Raw genomic sequence first — 20,277 nt, 5'->3', positions numbered from 1 at the left:
AAAGGAATAACATCATATCTTAATCAAGTATGTCGCACAGAATAGGGTTTGGAGGGGAGTGTTTACAAAACGTACATGTATCATAATTTCTGACTGTATTTTTAATCCTTTAAACTCACCTGAACATTTGGAACAGCTCAGTCTGTTACATAATTTCCAAAACACACATAAATGTAGCGTCACTGCGCCATCTGCTGGAGAAAGTGTAACCCGTTCCAGCAGTAAATCAACATCCCTGCAGCTTTTAAGTTTAAAATCTAAATATAGACCGTCAAGACTGGACACTGGTAAACTAGATGACCACCAGACAGTAAGCAGTAAGGCTGTTGTAGACTTAATTTCCTAAATAATATGGCCAAAACATCCTTTCAGTTGCCACTCTGCTGGTGATGTTGATTCATGACATTTTTGTATTGAGTCAGTTAAAAACAAAATATTACAGAGTTACTAATATGAGATGAAATGACTATTAGTGAATGTACATTTTTTCCATAGCATCACATTATATTTATTATTATTAATGAAGATTTTTGAAACAGTGTTATGTCTATTTTACTGATATAGTATTATTTTTTAATCATTTACATGAATTTTATAATTTACATACTCTGCATATATTTTAGACAACTGATCTGTATTTGCCATGTTGATTTCTAAAATAGTTATTTTCACAATAATTTAAGTAATTAATCTTTGTCATGTGCTTTATTGATACCTAAGGTTTCTTAATTCTGTCTGATAAAAGTTAGGAACCGGATAATAATAAATCATGTGATAAAATGGTTACAGTAAAACAGATGTGGGATCATATAAGTTCGCTTCCTTCCACTTTCTTTCAAGCAATCTTTAATTTTATGTTTAATTATCTTAACTTTGATACGTCATTGTATGAATGTATAACTGATGATTGTAATGTTTCTGTGTATTATCCCTATTTGATTGCTTGAAATAAACCATTTCAAATCAAATTTAAAAAATGACTGCACTAGTCATAAACTACATGTCACAGGCTGACTTTGAGCAAAATACTTACGAGGAAAATGCAACTAGTTAACTTATGCAAATATTTGACTGTCACTACACATCAACATCAACTTTACTACACTAGATCAACACTATCACACAAAAAATAAACAGATACAAAAATATTTATTACACAAAAATCAAAACTGGGATAGTCTTTTAAATCATTGACAGTCCTTCCACATGAGGCTCAGAACACACTTCATTTAGTGAGGGGTTTAGTAATAAAGAAACCTATTTAACATTAAAGACCCTCTTTGATAATTTTTGAGCTATTTTAAAAGCATTCCTTGTTTATTTTTTTTTTTAAAAAGACGTTTTTTTCCAGAAAGAAAACACTTCAGTTTTCTAGGACATAGTTTCTGCAGATCTGTAGTAATTCTTTAGAAATTTGTCTCTGACTTGTGGATGGGACCCTTTATGCAGAGCAACCCCGCCACCCTTCCCCTTCCACAAGCACTGAGCTTGTGGCCCGCCCAGTGTATTTTCTACGTCACAAATAAGCTCCCTTTCAAGTGGCAATTTTTTTTTCATCTGCTTCTGATTCACAACGATTTGAATAAAGTAATGTTCAGAAATGCAATTTGGAGCTTAATTCTCTTTAAATGTGTCCTCCATCATCAGAAAAATGCCACAGAACATGTTAAATCCCCCAAAACACGACTTTTATTGGGGTGGGTCTTTAAATGACTTGTCATAAAAGGAGCAGTGTATAGGATGAAATCATCCAGAGAGACAGAAGTTTCTGTATAAACATAATAAAATAAAATTTGTGATAATATAATCTGTTTTGTATTGACTTATTAGCTAACATGGCGTACTCAAGTGGTCTGTGTCTTCAAATCAAACGAACAGAGCGTGTAAATGGGGCCATTGTGTTAAGCGATAGTGACACATCGTTGAGTCAGCCGGCACGTGTCAGTGGGGGCGCGTGTGCGGCTGCGCGCGCGCACACGCGTGTTCCGTTATTTTCCGGGTTGAGCTCAGTGAGAGTCGGCGGCGGCCGTGGTGCACCTCCCTCGCTGACACCACCACCGAGGAGGTGAGGTCAAACCTGACTGTCTGTCTCTTCCCCCCGCACAGTCAGTCACGGAGGCTGCTAACTAGCGCAGCATCACGGGCATCATGGCGGACCAAGGCGAATCCCCGGTTCCCGTCCTCCAGCCGCAGCCGTCGGTGACAACCAGCTGGCCAATTACCAGAGAGGCGTACGAGCTGCAGGAAGTCATAGGTTAGTACGCGGGGAAGTCTGCTTCTGATCACAGCTAGGGGAAATGATGAGTCGTGAGCGGCGGAAAACGGCCTACCGGCATTTTTATCAGTAAAATGCCGCCTCTTCTGTCAACATGTCTGCGAACCGCATGCATTCAGAGGAACCGAAATGTCACGCGAACAAGTTCCTTCAACCGAACAGGCTGCTCCGTTACAGGAACGAGCACGCGCAGGGTTATTCAGTTAAAACACAATTACTGAGGCTTTCAGCTGCTGTTTGGTGCATCATCAAGTACTTTCTGTACTAATCCAAGAAAACTTATTATTTCTTCTAGTCAGAAATAACTGATGGAGTCTTTTAAAATTATTTTCCTCACAGGAAGTCCTAAAAGATATCTGTTCACGATTAATATACAATAATACAACCAAAACTTGTGTTCGAACTTTACATTTTATTTAAAAGATAACTACATGTTTTAATAAAAAATACTCACTAGCAGCATAACGATTAATCAACTTAATTGATTTATATTCCTGCGGTCCAACCAGATCGATTTGTCAGATCAAGTTTTTTGGAAAATTGTTTCAAAATGAACTAAATGGATATTGGAGAATACCATTTGGATTTGAGGCACAGAGGGTTATAAGGTAAAAACCACCAGAAAACGGTGAATTATGCAGACATGCGACCATACAGTGAGGTAGAATGTTCTAATAAACTTCAGTTTGGATTCATTTTTTGTGGAAAAACAACAGTGGGCTGAACTTTATGAATTTGCCATTAATTCTTGTTTACTTGTTTGTTTGTACACATATTTAATTTTGATTATCTTGCAAGAAACACAAGGAATCTGGAAAACTTCCCCTGCACTGTTCAGTATTTATCTCAGTCACACTGGTTGAATTTTTGTCCTGGTGCGATTTTAGGTCAGTGACTTGGATCAATCAAAATTAACCAAAACCGACCATGAATCATATCAAATTGTTGTTAAAATGACACCCATACTACTTTCGAATATGACATTGCTTTTTTATGTAATTACAGTATTTAGTGTTATTCCATAATAGCTACTGACACGTCTTTGTTTCTAATAATCACAGAGGAACAAGCACAGATTTGAGAACAAATGATCATGAATGTTCACTCACACAAAGGTGATAAACTGTTTTTCCTTGTGGCATTGACTTCCACTGATTTGCAAACAATAGCAAACAATCTACCAGATCAGTGGAAAGCTTTTCTTTCATCAGGTTTTTTACTGTACGTCGAAAAGCATACATGAATGCAGAGTTCTAGTGTGCAGTTTTTGTTTGAAAAATAAAAACGTATTATATATTTGGTCAATATTCACTTCATATGTGTCAATGAGTCACTACTAATAGGAAATAGTGCTGCTGCTGTGAGCAGGTACCCCCACAACTGCCAAGCAGAAATAAAAAAAAAAAACAAATCAGTGATGTACTCCAGGACATGTCTAAGGTTTCAGCTGCTACACAGACAACAACAAAAGCACAGACTTAAACATGAAAGCCGAGGCAGTGGTGCAGACACGAACATGATCTTCCAGCTGTGCGATGTGAGTCCCTCTTGGCTCACCGCTCGGCTGTGGCTGTGATTTCAGGCAGCGGAGCCACAGCTGTGGTGCAGGCAGCCCTCTGCACCCCCAGACAGGAGCGCGTGGCCATAAAGAGGATCAACCTTGAAAAATGCCAGACCAGCATGGATGAACTGTTGGTGAGTAAAACACACATCTCTTTCATTATTATTTTGCTTATTTTTCTAGTCTTTAAATCCAGTCTCACATCCAGAAAATAACACCAAAGTTTTGATCCTTTGCATAATAAATAAAATCTTTTTTCTGCTGACAGAAAGAAATTCAAGCAATGAGCCAGTGCCACCATCCAAACATTGTTACCTACTACACTTCCTTTGTGGTGAAGGATGAACTCTGGCTGGTCATGACGCTTCTGAGTGGAGGTAAGCTTGTTCTAGCTGTGTGAATAACACTTTCACTGTGATAGATTTCAAAATCACAAATTGATCAGCAGCAAAAATAGAGTCACTGCTTTCATCCTGCCTTGCTTATCGTAATTTCAGTCTTTCATAGAGGGAAATTTAAGCTTTTTTAATCTTCAAATAAAAAAAAAAACATTTTTTTTTTCAATTTGTCACAAATCCAACTTAAAATTACTACAGATTCTGAAAAGAAAAAGTTCAGGATTGTTTTTTTAAACAGCATCTGCTCCTGCTTTATAACAATACAGAAATATTCAGAAATTTAATTTGGAGTTTAATTTTATGTATGTCCTCCACCATGAGAAAAAAATGCCACAACATGTAAAAAACACCCAAAACCAAATTTTCATCAGTGTGTTTTTAAAACATAAAAAATAAGCGAATCATTGAGCAGTTCATAGCTAAAACATTAGCTTTGCTATAACAGAAAGTGCCAATAATTATGCTAATAGTTCAAAGTTTCTGTAGCTGAAAGTTTAAACCTCTTTATTTTAATGGGCAAAAATAATCTGTCACTACGTTGGATTGCTGAAAAACTAGGAGTATTTGAAATATTATTGAACAATATTGTCCCTAATATTCGAACGGTTAAACGCATCTGACAATGTATATGAATAGATATATAGAAATTGAAAAGATATGCCAGATCCATACTAATCCATATCTTGATCGTAGACTAGTAGACTAGTTCATCCTTTATAGCAAAAGAATTTATGAAAATATTGTTTTTGTCTTTTTTGATGTCATTTTAGGATCCATGCTGGACATACTTAAGCACAGGAGCAAAGAAGATGAGAAAAATCGAGCTTTGGAGGAGCCCATCATTGCCACTATATTAAAAGAGGTTCTAGAGGGTTTGGACTACCTGCACAGAAATGGACAGATTCACAGGTAAAAACTGCAGCACAGCTCTGATGTCTTTACAAAATGTTGCACAAACCATGGATTTCTTTTCAACTATACCTTTATCTGAGCACCGTCCTAGCCGTAACAACACAGTCCCTTTGAGAAATGACCTGCATCAAACAACGTGTTGCCTCACCTTATTGCATGTGTTGAATACTGTTGCAGATCAGCTGTGACTGACACTTATGCTGGCCCATAACCAAAACAACAACTGTAGAAAAGATCAAAGCAAGGCATTACAAAACCTGGCCCATTTCCTGAAGACATGAAAGGATTTCTGTAATTTCCTCATTGTTGAAAGCAAAAAGTGTTTTTTAAATTGGCAGGACAAAAAACAAATGACAAACATTAAGGTACTCAACAAGTTCGACTCGGCTCAGGCTCGACTCGATCAGATTGCAGAGGAGCTGCTGGATGAAGTCACGCAAAATGACTCAGGCTGAGAAAACAGTGAAAAAATGCTTACGAGTTTTGTCAATATTCACTATAAAGCGATTGGGTGAATTCTTAGTGTTCCCGATGTTTACTTGCGTTAGATGGCAAAGGATATAGAATTTAAGTAGTTGTTAGCTTGTTTCTCCAGTAGAAATCATCTTGTATTTCCAAACTGGAACCAGTGTCCACTAGGGGCAATTCAGTTAAAACTCAAACAAGTACCACTTATTACATATCCCATGATACAAATAAAAAGAGCTCAATATTCCTATATTTCATAATGATTTCCCATCCCATTTAACCTGTTTTCTCGGGATAATTGAATTTTAAATGACCTAGTAAGAAGTCTCAGATTTTATTGTTGGTTTTAATATTATACAGATGAGCATTTTCAGTTTGTCTTTGAACAGATTTCATGCGCATTTAGTAAGCTGAGTTGTGCTGTTTTACTGGTTTCCTGGACTTCAAGGTCACTAAAGCCCAGACTTAAACCTCAGTTTCCCCTATGGGCAGAGTTCTGGGCATGGTGATGGTCACTGGAACATGCTAACATGATTGGAAAAATCAATTCTGCTGCATGTGACTGATGTTTCGCTCCATTACTGTTCTGTTGACCTCAGGGATGTGAAAGCTGGGAACATATTACTGGGGGAAGATGGATCTGTCCAGATTGCAGGTTTGTTAAAAGCGGTTGTTACATTAATGCATTTTTTTATCCCTTTTTAATAGACATTCTTGTCCAGGTTTACTCAATTTGATTAAATAATAATTCTTGTTTTGTGGGACTACTATCAATATTTTGCATACTTTTGTGTTTTTCTGATTTTGTAGTTTGGTGTCCCTTTTTTTAACTGGAGAAAATATGAAGGCTGTATAAAAAGAATAATTAGGGCAGCTTATTTCAAATAATCTTAAACATGTTTAGCATTATCAAAGAGCAAGTCATTCTATTATAAACTTAAATCTTAATTAACTACCTAAACTCTCCTATTTAATTACTAATATAGCCTTTTGGAAATAGCACGCGTATTGGATTCCCCCCCAAAAAAGAGTAAGTTATTTTATTTAAAATATGAAAACTTTTGTTTGTCTGTTTTTTGTGGTTTTTAGATTTTGGAGTAAGTGCATTCTTAGCAACAGGGGGTGATATGACTCGAAACAAAGTCCGAAAGACATTTGTTGGTACCCCATGTTGGATGGCTCCAGAGGTGATGGAACAGGTGAGCTCATGACACAAACAAGTGTTGTTGTTCTGTATTGCTGACGTTGTTGCCACAGCCGTACTCATGGATGTACTTTCACCTTCTCAGGTGCGAGGTTATGATTTCAAAGCGGACATATGGAGCTTTGGAATTACAGCCATAGAGCTAGCGACAGGCTCTGCACCCTATCATCGATACCCCCCCATGAAGGTGAGTCTTTCAGATTCATTGCCTGCTGTTTCATCTTATTATTATTTCTTTTTTGCTAACACAAAAGGAAACATTCAGTGTGTCTGTATTACTAGCATTCAATAACTGGTGCCAGAAATTGCACCAAAAAATGGAACGTTAGACATTTTCTTAGCTTCTGATGACACAACTACTTTCTGTCTTCATGGTTTCTTGGTAAATAAATTAGAAAAAGCTTTAAAAAAACAGAAGCTGCAACAGAATTTTGTCTCACAAACATTTTCTATCTTTAAATCTAGATGGTTAGACATATGTATCTATTCTTAGTGGCTTTTTTCCCTCTTTGAATAAATATTTTTATCATTTACTTCTTTATTTTTTTTTTGGGGGACAAATCTGAAAAGAACAAGTTTGAATTTTTCCTCCACTTTGTAAACCTAATGAGTGAAACTGCTTCATCAGTTTGCTCTGTTTCACAAAGCAGTTCCTCATTTGAGTTTCTTTTCCTCCCCAACACATGTATTCCTTGTGACTGACCTGTGCATGTTTGCTCTCAGGTTTTAATGCTCACCCTGCAGAACGACCCACCCTCTCTGGAGACGGGTGTCGAGGACAAAGAAATGCTTAAGAAATACGGCAAATCATTTAGGAAGCTTATTTCAATGTGCCTTCAAAAGGAGCCTGCCAAAAGGTTTGACTCCATTTTTTTCGGATTGGTCAAATGCACCAGTGAGGAAATCTGATGTTGATTGCTGTAAAAAAAAACTAACAAAACAAAAAAATGTTTGTGTCTTCCTTATCTGCAGGCCGACAGCTGCAGAGCTTTTGAAGTGTAAATTCATCCAAAAGGCCAAGGTATTTGTTCAGTCTGGAAATGTCCATCTTTGTTTGGTTATGGTTTCATGTCAGCTCCAGCCGTGACTCTGTTCTGTTTTTGTAGAAGAATTTGATTAGTTTGGACGTTTTGAGTCATACATCATATTAGTTACTAACACAGGAGCCTTATTTGAACTTATTTGAATCGTCAATATGTTGTTTTAATTTGTTTCCCTCTTTTTTGTCTTGTCTTGCAGAACAAAGAATATCTGGTGGAAAAGCTTTTGAGTGGTGCCCCAAAGATTTCTCAGAGAGCAAGGAAGGTATGTTGATATAAACAGCAACTGCTGAATAACTAAGCTATTGGCTAAACAGGGAAGAAATTGTGGCATTACAGTTCTTGACTCAACCAGACCATACGATTTACAGTCAACATAAGGCACGCTTTCTCTTCATATCCTCTTGCTTTATGTTGTGCAGATATTGAAAAAAAAAACTGCACTCTGCAGATTCTCTGAATGTCAGCCTCACCAAAAGGTTTTGTTATAATAAGCTAACAGCAAGGAGCTCATTAATATTTAGCCTGTTAGCTGTGCTGCTCCCGCGGTGCCACCAGGAAGTGCAGCCTGATGCTGGCTTCATTATTGTCTGCCTGGATGCGATGGAGGTCAGAGCAGGCCGCACGCGCATTACTGACGTGATAATTACGCAGGAGTCCGGTTGAGTGGCAACAACAAAAGAGGAGTAAATGTGCAGACTGTTAAACATCAACAAGAAAGTCCTACATGAAGCATAGCTACCAGCTCCTTGTGTAACGTCGTGGAAAATGTGAGGGCTCGTTTGTTAAATCTGTACACTTGTTTAGAAGTGTTTATATGTGAGGTTGATAACAGAAAAGAACATCTCAATAGGGTGCAGTCAAAGTAATGTTCAGCTAATTGATTGAGTTGAGAAAATGCGTGTCCTCTAGACTCTGTCCTTTTTGTTTTGTGCTGATGTGACCTGCAGAGTCATCTGTAAACTCAGCAACATTAGCAAAAGCCTGCAGAGACTTGCACCGTCATCCTGGGATGTTGCAACAGTAGTCCCTCCTCACTCTGTATGTGACCACCTTAGATCTCTACCTCCTTTAATCTGCAGGATTTCAGTCTTTTCTTACTTTTTTTCCTGATGCGGTCTGGCTTATGCAAGTCCATCTATGAAGTACGTTTTAGGGTCGAAACTCAAAGCTGGACAGCATGTACCCTTTCAGTGGGGACATACTTCGGAGAATGAGAGGGAGATGAAAGATTCTGTTTCCAGTAAAGTAATTAAAAAAAAATCAAGATTAAGGAAAAAAGGTTCAAGTATGCTTCTCTTATAATAAAAAGGAAAATGAGATAAAGGAAATTGCCTTTTGCAACGAGGGCTTTGTGCATTCAGGGCAAATTTACATTCAGAAACTGGATATCTTTGTGTCATATATTTGTATGACCAGCAGGGGGCAGCCCAACACACACAAATACATTATAACTTCGACGACAGGCTACTATTAATTGTCCATAACACAGTAAAAATATAAAAGAAAATGAATATATATTTAATTTATATATATGGTATAGTAGAAGAAAAATAATGACATCCAGTCTTATCAGTGGGTAAGTAAATGTCTGCTGGGTGAACATGTTCTGCCACTGAGTGAGTGATCTGTATCTGCTGAAGGACCCTGAGCAGAACTGAGGCAGCCTTTGTTCTCTGTGAGGTTAGAGAGCGAACCTGACACCAGCATAAGGGGAGCACTTCTTAACTCTGACTTTTTCAAGCTGGAGGGTTTTTATGGTGCTGCAACTTTACAGATTTGTGTTTTGTCTCCTCTCTAATATCGTGGAGCTCATTTTATGCCGCACTTGACTGCACCCGTCGTGTCCTGATGTACTGCACACGTTTCCAGACTGCAGAGCAGCAATAAATTACAGCCCTCACCAATGACTCTATCTGCTTAGTTTTACAAGCTCTGTCTGCATTACAGCTGTGTTGATTTGGGTTTTTAGCCGTATTTCTGTCCTCCTTACACATTCAATATCTCATCACACGCACGAGTTGTAAAGTTTTTAGGATAATTGCAAGCGTTGTGCTTTGTTCGGTTTTTTACTGGAAGCAGTGATACTCACTGACCACAACATTAGCTGCATCTGTCTAGCCACAAAAATAAACCACACCAGTTGAAGCATTTTAGTGGATTAAGACATGCAGACACCATAACAATGATTCGCTGAAATTGAAACTGATATAGGTTATATAGAAAACCAGGTTGACAGGTTCATCAATTTGAAGTTTTAGAGGTTGTCTTAGCACAATTTTACATTTTATTCTGTCTTTATTTGTTTTATAGTCCCACTTCAATCCTCTTTTGATCTATTTTCGAAGCATTCAAAAGGTGTTTTTAGCACACAAAAAAACCTTGTGTCATTTTCTCGGACATTATTTCTGCAGAGCAGCAAGAAAAATTCGCCTCTGAGTTTTGGGTGGGACTGTTGACGTGGAGTGAGCCTATCTTGACTTCTGATCATCCATTTATTTAGACTCTCCCGCTAACCTTTACTCTACAATTTAAATCGGAACTTTCTTTAAGTCTGTCTTCATCATGAGAAAAATACCACAAGAACATGTTAAGAACACCAAAAGCACAATTTTCATCTGAGTTGTTCTTTAATGTTTGTTCTCTGCTTTAATGATAATAAAGGATTATTATTAAATGTTAATCCATTATTTATTCACTCCTCATTCATACATCGCAATGGTAACAGCTGCCCTGGGGCAGACTGAGGTGTCTTGCCCAAGGACACAACGAATGTTGGCTGGGAGTAGTGGAGATCGAACCGCCAACCCTTTAATCATTTACCAATCTGCTCAACCGCCTGAAACTTCCGCTTTCTGTTTTTAATGAAAAAAAGAGTCCTATGGTCCAGCTGTGGTTGAGTCCGCTTGGCTTTAAGCATCTGCTTTTAATGCCAAAAATGTGCATCCTGGGAGTGTTGATGAAAGCCGGCTTTAAAAGTGCTAGTCAGCACTGGCATTTATAGACCCCAGTGGAGCCTCAGTGGAATTAAAGATAAAGCACAGTTTAAAAACACGTACAATGAAAAAAAGTCTTTAAATGTGGCCTTAATTGTCGTTGTTTGGTGTTTACTTTTGATTCTCCAGGTGAGGAGAGTCCCAGGCTCCAGTGGACACCTGCACAAGACAGAGGATGGAGACTGGGAGTGGAGCGATGATGAGCTGGATGAGGGCAGCGAGGAGGGCAAGGCAGCCGTGAATCAAGGCAGGGTGAGTGATATTACACCAAAAATAAAAACCTATCATTATTTTGAATTGTTGTCTCTGTTAAAGGTGTTGTAACCCATTAACAGTACATTTTTACAGTTTCTGCATGGAAACAAATAACATTTCTAACCCAGTAGATCAAGCCGGTATAAAACTTCCCCCACTGCCTTCCTGCCCCTCTAATCACTTAGTTTCTGTAGCTAACTTGTGGCTCAGAGAGGAATGTCATGAGGATGCTGTAATGAGCTAGAAGTTAACTGTAAGAATGTGAAGAGAGGAGGATGTAGCCTGCAAAGATGAGAGAGCTTTTGAAAAAGCATGTCCAGCTTAACAGTTTGATGCAATAGATGATATTTTATCAGCAATGATGATGCTTTTGGGAGGTCATTTCATTTCTTTTTGGTTTCAACTTTCCAGCAGTTGCAGTCTAATGTATGGAAATTAGACAGGACAACTGGGAAATGCATTGGGTTGCATGACTTTTTTTTTGTTTTTATGTTTTTTAACAATAATTACTCTAAACTGAGAGAAAAACAACATTTCAGCAAGTATAAACATTTCAACATGTGTTTGATTTTTTTTCTTTCCTCCAGTCACGAAGGGTCAAATACGAGGCCAAGGATGTAAGTTAGCTCCTCTCATTCACCAGTTTTAACATGCAGAATGTGTCTTTTTGCTGGAGAGCCAAGGAGGAGGCTAAGTCCCTCTTAGTGCTGTGCAGCTTGATAAATATACCAAAGGGGTGTTTTTGCAATTGCATTTAACTGGACTAAATTTGGCAGCTGCTTGTGTAAGAATGACGAAACTTTTAAAACTACTCTCTACCTGCTTTAAAGAGTTTGATAAGAACCATTTTGTCCGTTTGAATCAGCTTTTCTGTGCTGTCCCTGTAAGATGAGCTTTGATTTGATATTTAGTGACAATTTAAAAGCATTTGCACAATTATGCCTCTCGTTTTTCTCCTCCTAGAATGAGGAGGATGCCAACAGTGTTCCTATAGAAGGCTTGTCTGTTCAGCATCCCCAGGTGAGGGATTCAGCAGATGCGGCACTAATTTGTCATGATTCAATGACTTTGATGGAAAAGTGTGCTCGTCTGTGCACACGCGTCTATGGTGTATGTGTGTGTGTGTGTGTGTGTGTGTGTGTGTGCATATCAGTGCCCGTCTCTAGAAGCGGATGCTCTCAGCAGGAACCGCTCAGATGGTAAACGGTTGCCTACCAGACAGTGTCAGCTCAGCGGCTGGGTGGATCCTAAACGAGGAGTCACTACTATTGTAACCAGATTTCTAAGCCTTTTGTCATTTGAAAAGTGAGCTTGAGTGTATTGAGGTGGACTTTTGTGTCCCAGTCTGGAATTAACTTACTTTTTTTCACAATTTTGCCAAATAAACTGCTCTTTTCTGTTATGACACATGTTAAACACTGGCACAACCCTTATGTGTTGCTCCTTTTCTTTCCCCTAATGATTGCCCCTGCAGCTGCAATTAATGGATTACAGTTTATAAATAGAGGACTGACAGATACACACACACACACACAGATCTGGGTTATTTTCTTTCTTTGCAGTACAAGCTTTTGGTTTTTTTTCTCCATATTAAAATGTTGACATTTTTTTGAACTCTTAAAGAAATCATTAACTGTTTAACCACAAGACATTTTATGATGCAGGTTGAACCATATGAGAATGCAGCTTTCCTTAAAGGTGTGGTGAACATGGTGCTACGATTAAGGTGAGCGTCTATCAACTGGAAAACACAGATAACATGTTGGTTTAGATGATAAATCTGCACATTTAATGAAAATACTCTGTAATTATATTCTTATTTCTTTTCTTATTATTCTATTTCAACTATTGAGTTTAATGTCAGACTTTTTCTACAGAGGAGTTCATTACATTGTATGAAAACACATATAATTTGAGAGAATCAATATTTATTCATTTAGATGCTTTCAGTGTGTAAAATAATAAAATGTAGGCACAATACATGAAACTAGAATGTTAAGGTGCTGATGTTTGATGTAAGTGGTAAGTTTTTAAAATATTATAAATATTACTTAAAATGCTACAGATTAAGAAACAATAGAGAAATGCACTCTGATGAAAATTGTGTTTTTGTTTTTAACATGTTTTTGTGGCATTTATCTCATGATGGAGGACATAAAATGAGAAAATTAGTCTTAAAATTGCATTTCAGACTATTTTTTTATTCAAATCTCTGTGAATCAGGAGCGGACGAAAAAATGGTTTTTGACAAAGAGTGTTTGTGATATAGAAGATACGCTATGCGGATCACGAGCTTAAAAGATCTTAGGAAAGGGACTTTAATGCAAATATACTTACATGTGAAACACAACAGAATTTATACAGTCAAATTATTTATAAACCATCAATTTCATTGTATTTAATGCTTGTGAGATCTTAAAATGGTGAAAAACTGAAACCGGCTAAAAAAAAATTGTATTACTATTAAAAAAACAATAGATAAATAATAAAAACAACCCAGAACTTATTTCATCATCTGTCTGTAAGGCAAAACCAGCATTAGATGGCGTTGTGTTCTCCAAAAGAGTTTGAAGGAGGTTGAAGTTCAAAACGAAAAAAAAAAAATAAAAAAATGTATTTTTGTAATTGTATTGTGACTTTGAAATTCTTCATTATATTAGGATCATTTAATGTTAAGTGGGAAAAATATTGAAATAAAACTGATATTGAGCGAAATTACATTTGAAGACTGTAATACTAATATAAATTAGTAATTTTAAGTTTGCCCAGTATTAAAAAAAGGGAAATCCTGGGTTAAAATGAACCCAAACAACTTTATTTATTGTGTAGCTCACCAGGTTAAATTGCAGATGCACTCTGCCATGTTAGATGAAACCCATCTGCTAATGTAATAAATTACACATCAGTAGGTGAGAGCTCCCGTGTCTAAGCTGTGGTTTTTGAAGGGCTCCTGTGTGAAGCCTTACGGATGTTTGTGAACGCAGCTCCAGTCTGGTCTGTGTTTGGATCTTTGCAATAGTACGGAACCCTATTCACAAGTGGAAAACAATTCACAATAATCTAATCTTCTCTGTCAGATGTGTTCATCTCAGATTTGGTCATGTTTAAGGCAAACGGCCAAAGGAAGTCTACCTTTTTAAATTTAACAGGTTTCATTAAAAAAGTTAGGTTAGAGGTCATGATACAACAATAAGAGGTTTGCAAACAGAAAGTCTCAATGTTTGCTCCGTCTCTAATGTGTCTTATTTGTACTTTTTTGAATAGTAAACATGTTTATTCATATTTAACTATGCAGTGTTTAACCATTTATAAAAACTGTTGCTCTAGCCAATAAATTGGTTAAAAACATCAAAATAAAGTGAAAGAAAAAAACAGCTCCTTTATGTTTTTTTTTTATGGCTAAGTTGCACCCATCATATACATAATTGTCCGAATATTCTATGTGATGCCACATTTTTAAAACAATAATTAAAGTGAAAGACCATATCTTTATTTATTTATTTTTTATCAGTGTTGTGATTATCTGACATGCAACATTAATCACAGCTGGTAAATGAACTTGTTTTTTTGTCTAATCAGAGTTTTCACTTTACGTACCGTTGTTTTTTTTTTATATTACTTATTAGAAATATGTCTTCACTTGTTGACGTGTTCCTCAAATGAAGCGTAGGGTTTAGTCTAGATTGTTTCTGTCAAAAGAAGTATACTCTTAAAAGTAGTTCGGGGTGTACAGTCAGGCTGAAAACAGACAATCCCATTTCAAAAAAACAATTTTTCAAACTAGATTTCCATTTCACGTGAAACAAATGAATGTTAGTTTCTTCCATTCACTCGCATTACTGCTCCATGTGATGTTTTAGCTAATTACTTCATGTCTTTTTTTGTAATTACACAGTATAAATTTTCTTGAATGCAGCAGGGAGGGTGGGGGCCTAAAGCTGCCCCCCTTCATATTATCCAGCAAGTAGAAAAACGAATGAAATATATCATTGTTTTTTCTCCGCTCATTCTGGTTATCGTTGCCTAAAATGCTCAATTATCTTTGCTTTTATAGCATCATTTAGAACCATCAGATCTGTAGAATAAAAAAATACTTATTACGCGCATAGTCAGGACTCATTGAAATTGGGGTTGTAGCTAAAAACAGCTCCGCTTAGTGGTAACTTGGATACTGCAAACTCTCAATATATATATATATATATATATATATATATATATATATATATATATATATATATATATATATATATATATATATATATATATAGTTTTCTAGGACATAGTTACTGCAGAGTGGCAGTAATTCACATCTGAGTTGTGGGTGGGACCGTTGACGCAGAACAATCCCGGCCCCCTTTCCCTCCCCGGAACCTGAAGCAGGGAGCTTGTGGCCTGTCCAGCATAATTTTTCTGCGTCACAAATAAGCCCTTTTAACTTTTTTTTCTTCTCCTGATTTATATAGATTTGAATAAAGAAATAGTCAGAGATGAAATTCTGAGCTAAATTTTCTAAATAAATGTCCTCCAATATTAGAAAAATGCCACAATAACATGTTAAACAGGCCAAAAACACATTTTCCATTAGACTGGGTCTTTATTTTGTTAGATGAGCTTCAGTTTGGAAGCTCAGTTTGAAAGGTCGTCATAGGAAACAAAAAAATATTAGGTAAAATGATTAAATAAACTAAATAAAATCTCATAGTGCATCGTGTTTGTTAAAACACTGAGATGCTTGAAATTGGTGGCTATTTTTGAAAGTGTAAAACAGATGTATAATTCCCTCTGAAAAATTTGACAGCAAAAAGAAAACTACTAAAACCACTAAAGTAAAAACGTTAATAGTGTCAAAAGACAAATTAAGTTGAGAAAAAGGTTGGAGTAAATTATACAAAATAAAAGTATATATATATATATATTACGTATTATCTTATCTGCTATTGTTAAGTACAAAGGCAGTTTGTAAAAAGGGCTGAAAATGAAGGTGAACAATCTGAATTTTTTAATTATTTTGCAAAGCTTTTGATCAAAAACCTGAAGGACTCAGAAATAAAAGTCACTTACGGATCAGAATGACACCATGGCAGATTGTTTGTGACTCCGTGGTCGTTCCTTCTCAGAAAGATGAATGAAAAGGAATCCAGACAAATTACTGTGGCACCGATGGACTGCTTACTACTGTATGAAACTTTGTAACAAGCTTTGAGCGCATAATCCCATAAGATGGGATGGAGCTTGATTTCTTTTCCACCTCATAGATGTTATATTTATCTGTGCTCACATTATCATCTCAGTGTTGCCGGTGTTTTGCTCCGTATCTCTGCTTCATTTGAAGTAGAAGTTTTGTCAGTGTTTGATTTCAGCTGCTCTCACACCGGGACTCATTGCTGTTGTCTTTCAGGAACTCCAAAAAAGAGCTGAATGACATCCGCTTTGAGTTCACTCCAGGACGAGGTAACAGCTCAAAACTAGTGCGCTTTTCCTACTGCTGTGTGATAAAATGTGATTGTAAACTCCCTTGTTGGTCTGCGTGTGCTTTTAATCGCACAAGATTATGGCACGTAAAATGAAATGTTGCAGGGCCAATAAATATGATCTTATTTTTTCACAAGATACTGCTGATGGCGTCTCCCAAGAACTCTACTCAGCTGGTTTAGTCAATGGACTCGACGTTGTAATTGGTAATCCTTTTTTTTTTTCATTCTTATAAATTCTTCAGTTTCCATAAAAGAAAAACAGTTGACTGTTGAACGCTACCAGAAGGATTGAATCAATATTGACATATGTTTAGAACCTGAGCTGTTCTCCTCGCTCTTCTCTGTTACAGTTGCTGCTAACCTTCAAAAGATTGTAGATAACCCCACAACCTACAGAGTATTGACCTTTAAGCTGGTGAGTTTGAGTTTGATTGACATTTTTTTTGTTTTTCACAAAGAGACAACTGAGACAGCAGGATATTATTTATAGTATGCTTATGAATGTGCTGTTGCTGTTGGAAGATGTGGCTCGTAAAGCTAGAATTTTCCTTTACAATTTCAATAAGGTCTTAAATCTGACCTAGAAGTGTCATAAAATCAAATCACCCAGCTGTGTAGAGATATTTAAAGGTATAGAAAAACAAAAACCATGCTGGATTAGAAGTATAACTCCATTATTTATGAATTAGAATAGAAATATAGGAAAGACAATGGAATACTTTATTATGTTTTAGGAAAGGAGATACACTGCATCTTAACATGAGAGCATTCTTTTTTTCACTGGAACACAGTTGTAGTTGTGTTATAGGTTTATTCTTTTCCCATATTGTTTTTCCTAATTCTGAACTAAAAATACAAGAAGAAAACTCCAGTTTATGTTGCAGTATTGACTCCCTACAAGAAAAAAATGTTTTAAAACATCAAAATCCTAAATTTAAGAAAAATCTAGGGAAAGGGGAAGAGTTGAAACAAAAGTTCTATTTGGTAAATAAGATACTGACACGAACAGTAACTAACTATGTTGATTTGGTCTTCTCTGTATATTTACCTTTTTTGGTTCTCAAATGTAAAATTATATTAAAAATATGTATTTTTAGTTAAAAAAGTAAAAAATAAAAATAAAAAAATAATTTTTTTTATTGTTTTAAAGAGTCTACATAAAAACATGCAAGGTCCGTTTGCTCTTTACTGGTATAGAACATATATATGCATTATTATAGGAGAACATTCCACATTTGATTTTAAATATGCATTTTTTTCCTCTGGTGACCAGTTATGAATTAGTTCCATGAATGGCGGTAAGAGCTCCAGCTTGATTTACCGCTTTTTTTCATGTTAACAATAAAAATGCGGAAATAGGTCAAGACATTTAGTTTAATTAAATATTGATTCTTTGGGATATATATCTGCTTGAGCAATAAATCGATACTCTACAAAAAAAACAAACAGCGCACACTGTTCATTACAAAGTTTTTCCAGGTTTTTTTTGTAATCTTTAAAATGTTAAGATGTTTAATTTTTGTCCAGTGGCTCTTGTTTTTTCAATGTGAATAATGCTTTTACATGTTGTGTTTGTGCATTTTCTTAATATCTCTTAGAACATATAGCTGACAGCAAAGAGACATGAGCTCTGATCAGACTCCTCATTATTTTCCTTTTTTTGCAGGCTTCCGGCTGTGACGATACCGAGATCCCTGATGAGGTGAAGTTGATCGGCTTTGCACAGTTAAGTGTTAGCTGATGCTCTCTTCACGCCTGCAGCAGGTGAGACAAGGGATTCAGTTTAGGGCAGACAGACTGAGGGACAGCCCCCACCATCACCAACACTTCCTTCAAAGTTTCCCCCCCAACACCTTCCCTAAAAACTCACTGCCCTCCTCCCTCCCATTTTTACCTTCCATGAGGCCAAAATCACCCGCTGCCCAGCCTGCAAAGCCCTTAGCATCTGCTTACCTGCTCATCATGCCCTGACCCGAAACGTTGACATTCCAGGATCAGGATGCAGCCCAGAAACCAAAAGATGTACTCAGGTGGTGAACGAAGGATTGAATGTTTTCCTAGTTTTATTTATTTTTCTTATTTTTTATTTTACACCACTCTCTCATTATTTATTCTAATGAGACTTTCCCTTACTCCCCTCACTGTTTTGTTGTTCCTTTTACTCATGTCTCTTAAACTCATTTATTTATGAAGTTTCCCTGAGGACTTTGTCAGAATGTAAGATTTACATTGATAACTCATTGAGAGAAGCACATTTTCGCAACTTAATGAATGTCTAAAGACAGTTGTTTTGCGTGTCAAGACCTGTTCCACTTTGGTGTGCAGGAAGAAATGAGACCTTAATGCTACTGTGTATAATTTGCTGTCCTAAACTGTGTTATTGCTTCAAAAATGATAGAGGTGCCTTTTTTTATTTTAATCTGTGCCTAAGAAAGGAATTACAACCCCCAAAAAAGCAGAACCTTTTCACCTAAAATGTTCTCCTCCAGCAATTAGACAATTCACAAGAAAAAACTGAAAACAGCCTCAAGTTAGACTGGATGGTGGGCTAAGAAAATAAATAAAATCTAGACTTACGTACTCATAAAATCACAACAGTTATTCTCCAGATTAAGTAGCAACCAAATTCTTTATGACAAAACGGCTTAAGAGGGAGCCAACAACTGAGAGTATCACGAGCCATTCCTTCATCCAAAGTCTTGTAGCTCAGATTATTTTTAGGTATAATCGATTAATATAATCTCTAAAATCTTTATTTTGTGAAGTAATTTATTGTATTTTCTATGTACAGTATGTGTATATTTCCCCCGTATTATCCTCCCTCCCTCTGTAATCAGCTAATGTCAGATGTCTGATGAATAGCAACAAATAAATCTTATTTAATAAAATATGTGAAACACTTTGTGCTGTCCTGTGTTTGTCAGTAATGATGAGTCATCTCTAAGTATGTGCAATTGCGGATGATTTTAAAATCCTACATATTTGTGCATTTATTGGGGGATTCACTACAATAACGTCGTTTTTCCTTTAATTTGTATCTTTCCAAGTAAGTATTGCTTAATTAATAAAACGGAATTGTACAACATAATACAATTAGTTAATGAAAGTTTTTTCATATTTAAGACTAGAAATTGCTGCGATGCATATTGACAGATACTTGAATGTTCTTTTCTTCACAATATACTTAACGGGTGCCTTTTGGCAAGGCATATTTTCTTCATGTCAGACAGAAATGAAGGATTCCTGAAAAGAAGAAAATAAGTCTACCAGGAAACAGAGGGACAACTCTGTTATGGTCTCAGGCTGCTTTGCTGCATCTGGCACAGAATGTCAAGAAACAATCAATCCAGGTTCAAATTTGGTTTCAATCTGTCCAGACTCAATAATTTCTTGAGGATATCCAGATATTCTGGGGTGAAATGTGCTGCAGTGTATCAGAAAGACTTAAAAAAAAGTTAGGGGATCCATCATTTTTACCTGCTTTCCTAGTTTGTTTTTCTAAAAAAGATTCTGTTGAACAATTCAAAAGGAAGGATGGATTTTTGTTGGTCCCTTCATAGGGGCGGCCGTGGTGCAGCGGTAGGGCAGTCGACCCATGATCGTAAAATTGCAGGTTCAATTCCCACTTTGCACACCCATGTGGCAAAGTGTCCTTGGGCAAGACACTGAACCCCACCTTGCCTCTGGTGGGAGG

The 20,277-nt window shown here is 36.6% G+C and overlaps 1 protein-coding gene across 6 annotated transcripts; it reads left to right on the top strand.

Annotated features, from left to right (window-relative positions):
- Positions 1–1,943: 1,943 nt before the first annotated feature.
- On the top strand, positions 1,944–19,485 carry stk39 (serine threonine kinase 39). 6 transcript variants are annotated; one of them, XR_013652624.1, is made up of 19 exons: positions 1,944–2,254; positions 3,858–3,970; positions 4,105–4,213; positions 5,005–5,143; positions 6,214–6,269; positions 6,704–6,813; positions 6,904–7,005; positions 7,542–7,675; positions 7,791–7,839; positions 8,058–8,123; positions 10,984–11,106; positions 11,697–11,726; positions 12,073–12,129; positions 12,263–12,414; positions 12,774–12,835; positions 16,508–16,560; positions 16,719–16,787; positions 16,934–16,998; positions 18,250–19,485. XR_013652624.1 is itself a non-coding variant. In XM_011489753.4 (19 exons), exons 1-19 carry the CDS (start codon positions 2,149–2,151, stop codon positions 18,322–18,324), a joined length of 1,635 nt encoding a protein of 544 aa, XP_011488055.1. In that variant the 5' UTR covers positions 1,944–2,148; the 3' UTR covers positions 18,325–19,485. The 6 variants fall into 6 exon arrangements, 5 of the variants coding, with proteins under 5 accessions (XP_011488055.1, XP_078795420.1, XP_004081951.1 ...); XM_011489753.4 differs by having other exon boundaries at positions 12,263–12,379; XM_078939294.1 differs by lacking the exon at positions 11,697–11,726 and having other exon boundaries at positions 12,263–12,379.
- The last annotated feature ends 792 nt before the right edge of the window (positions 19,486–20,277 follow it).

Source organism: Oryzias latipes, chromosome 21, assembly GCF_053564925.1.
Source record: "Oryzias latipes strain Hd-rR chromosome 21, Olatipes_Hd-rR_3.1".
Lineage (NCBI taxonomy): Eukaryota > Metazoa > Chordata > Actinopteri > Beloniformes > Adrianichthyidae > Oryzias > Oryzias latipes.
The sequence above is the reverse complement of the archived record's forward strand: the minus strand, read 5'-3'. Positions and strand labels throughout refer to the sequence as shown.